At 36.7% G+C, this 4,094-nt stretch overlaps 1 protein-coding gene across 1 annotated transcript in view; it reads right to left on the bottom strand.

Annotated features, from left to right (window-relative positions):
- Positions 1-4,094, bottom strand: part of LOC107096721 (poly [ADP-ribose] polymerase 6-like) — a 25,580-nt gene that overhangs the window by 11,968 nt on the left and 9,518 nt on the right. Inside the window, exons 4-8 of the mRNA XM_015393500.1 lie at positions 2,978-3,068; positions 1,119-1,188; positions 884-1,030; positions 660-792; positions 181-312 (exon numbers count right to left, since the gene is read on the bottom strand). Of these exons, the coding sequence (XP_015248986.1) occupies positions 181-312; positions 660-792; positions 884-1,030; positions 1,119-1,188; positions 2,978-3,068 (573 nt within the window). The remainder of the gene's footprint in view (positions 1-180; positions 313-659; positions 793-883; positions 1,031-1,118; positions 1,189-2,977; positions 3,069-4,094) is intronic.

Raw genomic sequence — 4,094 nt, 5'->3', positions numbered from 1 at the left:
GACACTGCCGTCAGACTACATGCAGTAATCTATAAATGTTTTAAATCAGGTTGGGTCTGGATCTGGACCGCGGTCCGCTAATCCATCACCTCTGGTCTAAACACTGCAGGAATATTACTCATGGACACTTGCAAGATCACATATTTCAGCCACCCTAGCGTCAACAGAACCCCGCCTTACCTGAACCAGGAAGCCATGCTGCAGGGTGGGGGTGCTTTTACAATGTCTGATGGCCTGGGAGGTGAACAGCAGCTCCACCAGCTGTTTGGGGCTCAGATGTGCTGAAGATTTGACTGCTGAAACCATCACTTTCTGGGGGGGAAAGTTTGTGTTAATTTACTGCTTTCAGAACCCAAATCTGACAGAAGCTCCTGAGACATTTTTGGATCAAAGAAGCTGATGACAATGCATATATTGAAAGATGGCAGACATGGAAAAGTTGCAGACAATCTAGCCTAACCGACCAAATGTTGGTAAGTTATTATTTACACAATTTTATTGATACTTGAGAAATGTTTCTAATTATTTAAAGAAGACACATTTCTGAAACCGTCCAAATCACAAAAAATATCAGTTTGAAATAAAAATCTTTGGGGAATAAAATGAGTAAAAAGTAAAAAGCATGGGCATGAATCATTTTGATCAAAGAAAGTCCAAACCTTTCCTCCAGCTGTGTATGTAAACAGTTCTCCTGTTGGGTTCTTGATGTTGTAAGAAGTCGTTTGGTTTGTAAAATGATTCTGTCTTCTTGCTTTCCTGTCTTTGCCTGACAGTTGCTGGATCTCATTTGACCTGATTATAATAAAAATAGAATTTAATCTCATAAATAGCCTGTTCATCCAATCCTAATTAAAACTGAGATGTTTGCAAAGCTTCGTCGTACCTCGGCGGTGGTAACCATAAACTAAATCGAGAGCTGAACTTCTTGATGGTCCCACTGGGTCTCAACCAGTTGTGTTTGCTCCTTTTCTGGACAACAGGGCAGTTTGTCAGGTGTTTCCACTCCTGAGCTATGAAGACTGTAAGAATACTGGCAAGCAAACATGAATTAGTCACCAAAAAACAATCAATTAATCACTTCATGATTCATCGCCAGGAATCTGAGCGGTAAAACTCACTTTTTCAGTTGCCTTCCTACACTGAACGTATCCTCAGTATTCGATGGTTGAAAGACTTCCACAGAGGGCACTGTGGGGAGAAACATTGATCCCTCAGATGTTGCATTTTTGTCTGTATACTAACAAAGGTGTCAAAAGTATAAATGTTTATTACTCCAGTCGAAATATAAATCTCATGTTTCAAAACACTTTTGTAGCAGAGGATCAGTTGCAGCTTTTTACTCCAGTAAAAGTGTAAAAGTACAATTTTAATTTACAATTTTTGTAAAAGGACAGAATTTTTACTGCACTGCCCTATTAAAGGAATTCCAAAAAAGTTAAAGAACAATCCAGTTTCCAAGTTTGAAGACGTTTCTCTTCCCATCCAGGAAGCTTTTTCAATTCAAAATGTCAGAAATAGCTTTGAGTTCAAGTCTTTATAGAGTGGAGCAAAACAGAGCCTTGTTTTGGTTTAGAAACACGCTAATTGAACCTGACGAATTTCAAATTTGGGTCGTTTTTTTTTCTTTGTTAGCCTATAATACCTGAAACCTGTCTATGTCTCTATAAGGGGGTCGTTAAAGGGAATTTTTGGCCTGGCTCAAGAGGTGAGGTGCTCTGGTTCCCTATAATGGGGTGGGGGTTGCAATGATCAGAGATGGCAAAAGTACTCACTTTCCGTACTTGAGTAAAAGTACAGATACTTGTGTTAAAAAATACTCTGGTAAAAGTGGAAGTACTGATTAAACTTCTTTACTCAAGTAAAAGTAACAAAGTACAGGCTTGTAAATTTACTTAAAGTATAAAAGTAAAAGTAGAAACCACTTTTTTCATGCCGTTGCCTACATTTTAAATGGATGTCTGCCAATAGGACTAGATCTCCGTTGTGTTCATTTTCAATCATCTCGTCGTCCATGCTACTATGCTAGCGCCACCGCCACCAAGCTGCAATGATTTGCCGCCAATGAATATCGCCGAATCTGTCGATTCATCTTGTAGTGGTGCGTCAAATCAGAATCAGAATCGGGTTTATTGCCATTGTTAGTGAAGGAGTTTGCAACTAGGAATTTTTTATGGTACAATCGTGCAACATGAAACATATAATATGGAATAGGTAAATAAAATTATAAAAATCTCTAAAAACACTGGGGTATAAGGCATGCAAAAAATAGACTAATATATACACTTAGGATAAAAAATGATAATATAATATAAAAATGCAACGTAGATTCCCATCTAATTAGATTGAATTTGGTATTGATGACGTGAAAAATAATAACGGTAACTCCATTGAAATGATTCAAAACTAAAGTAACGAGCCAATTTTTAAAAATGTAAGGAGTAGAAAGTACAGATATTTGTGTAAAAATGTAAGGAGTAGAAAGAAGAGATAATTGCAAAAGACTTTAAGGAATAGAAGTAAAAATTTCTACTTAAAGGTATAGTGGACAATTTTTTTTCTTCCGGTGGATCATCAAAATAATTGGTCCTCCTGATTGTCAATCATTCTGGTGATATGTTTACTTTGCTCGTCCCCATTTTCACTTACCTGTGGTGAGTCTAACATGTTGAAAAAAATTGCAAATATGCTTTTGGAAAGTAAGCTTGTATGACCGATGCAAACAGCAACTTTTAAACAGAGCGTGCACGAGGAGAAATGGGCTTGTGCACGCTCTCGTACACCTTTAATAGACTTTCCCTCTCTGGAGCAGGTAGAGGTTGTGCATGTATGTTTTCCTTTTTTTTTTTTTTTTCTACGTGGAGAGGGCGTGTATTTTTTAAAAAATTGGTGAAAATCCTCCCCTATACCTATAAATAAAGTAATGACGTATTTGTACGTCATTACTGGACACCTCTGTATACTAGTTCCCGGGGCTCACCAGGTCCATCCAGATACTGAGACGGGGAGAAGTGAAGTCGGATGACGATCGGCTCTGATGGATTAATCCTCCAGGCTTTAGCTACTCCCACCTGGAGACACCAAACACTGAGGTCAGATTGAAACGGAAATCTATCAACACAATGAACGCAGTGTCTCCAGGGGTTTTCTCTACGTCGGCTTTCTGTATTGTTTGGCAGAGAAAGAAGTAAGAATGCTCTAAAACTTCCAGTCTGATCACAACTTCTTTGTTCGTTTAAGGCTGAAGCTACTTTCCCTCTAAAGCAGCAGAGAAACATCAACAGCCGAACATCAATTCTAATATTACTGGTATAAAAAAAATCCTAAGCGACACAGTTAAGTTTATCAAATAATCTTAATAGTAATAAAAGTCATTTGAGATGAGAGCAACCTGTTATTATTCCATTATTATTATATTTTGTTTTGTTTTTTTAAAGTAGAATACTTCACAAATTCCAATAAAAGTCTGGCCATATTCAGAATTCAAACTTATTAAAGTGCTTTAAATATGAAATTATTCCATCCTGTTCAATAAATGATCAGTGTTTTTAATTCAGAGTAATTTGCATCTGAATGTGCTTTACTGGAGGCCAGTGGCGGTTCTAGACCAAATGTACCAGGGGGCCAGGAGGGGGCCAGCATTTTTTCATGGTGGCCCAGAAAAGCATGAAATGAAGAGACATTTTTTTTATTCAATTAGGTTTAATTAAAATTCTATGTCTTATTAGGTCAATATATTTAGGATTTTTACATATTTTTGACTTAATATAAGTAAAAATTACATTTTCTGTAAAATCTGAATTAGAACTCAAGAAAAACTGATAAATTCAGCTGTAAAAATTATTATTTTTTTAAATTTGTTTTAAAAAATATATTTAGCAGATGAAAACTTGGATTCTATTTCAATCCCACGGAAGCTATCGCCTTGTATCGCGTTGTTTTTAAATAATTAGTAAAACAAAATTTGTAAAATAAAAATAAATTTTAGAAAAAAGAAAAGAAATAGATCCAAAAGACCCTGTCTGTTCCAGCGCAGATCCAGTATTATGTCTTCGGTACAGGGGCCATAACAGGGGCCAAGACATGAGCTACAGGGG

Source organism: Cyprinodon variegatus, unplaced genomic scaffold (assembly GCF_000732505.1).
Source record: "Cyprinodon variegatus isolate N-32 unplaced genomic scaffold, C_variegatus-1.0 Scaffold645, whole genome shotgun sequence".
NCBI lineage: Eukaryota > Metazoa > Chordata > Actinopteri > Cyprinodontiformes > Cyprinodontidae > Cyprinodon > Cyprinodon variegatus.
Note: the sequence above shows the minus strand (reverse complement) of the source record. Positions and strands in the feature narration are given on the sequence as shown.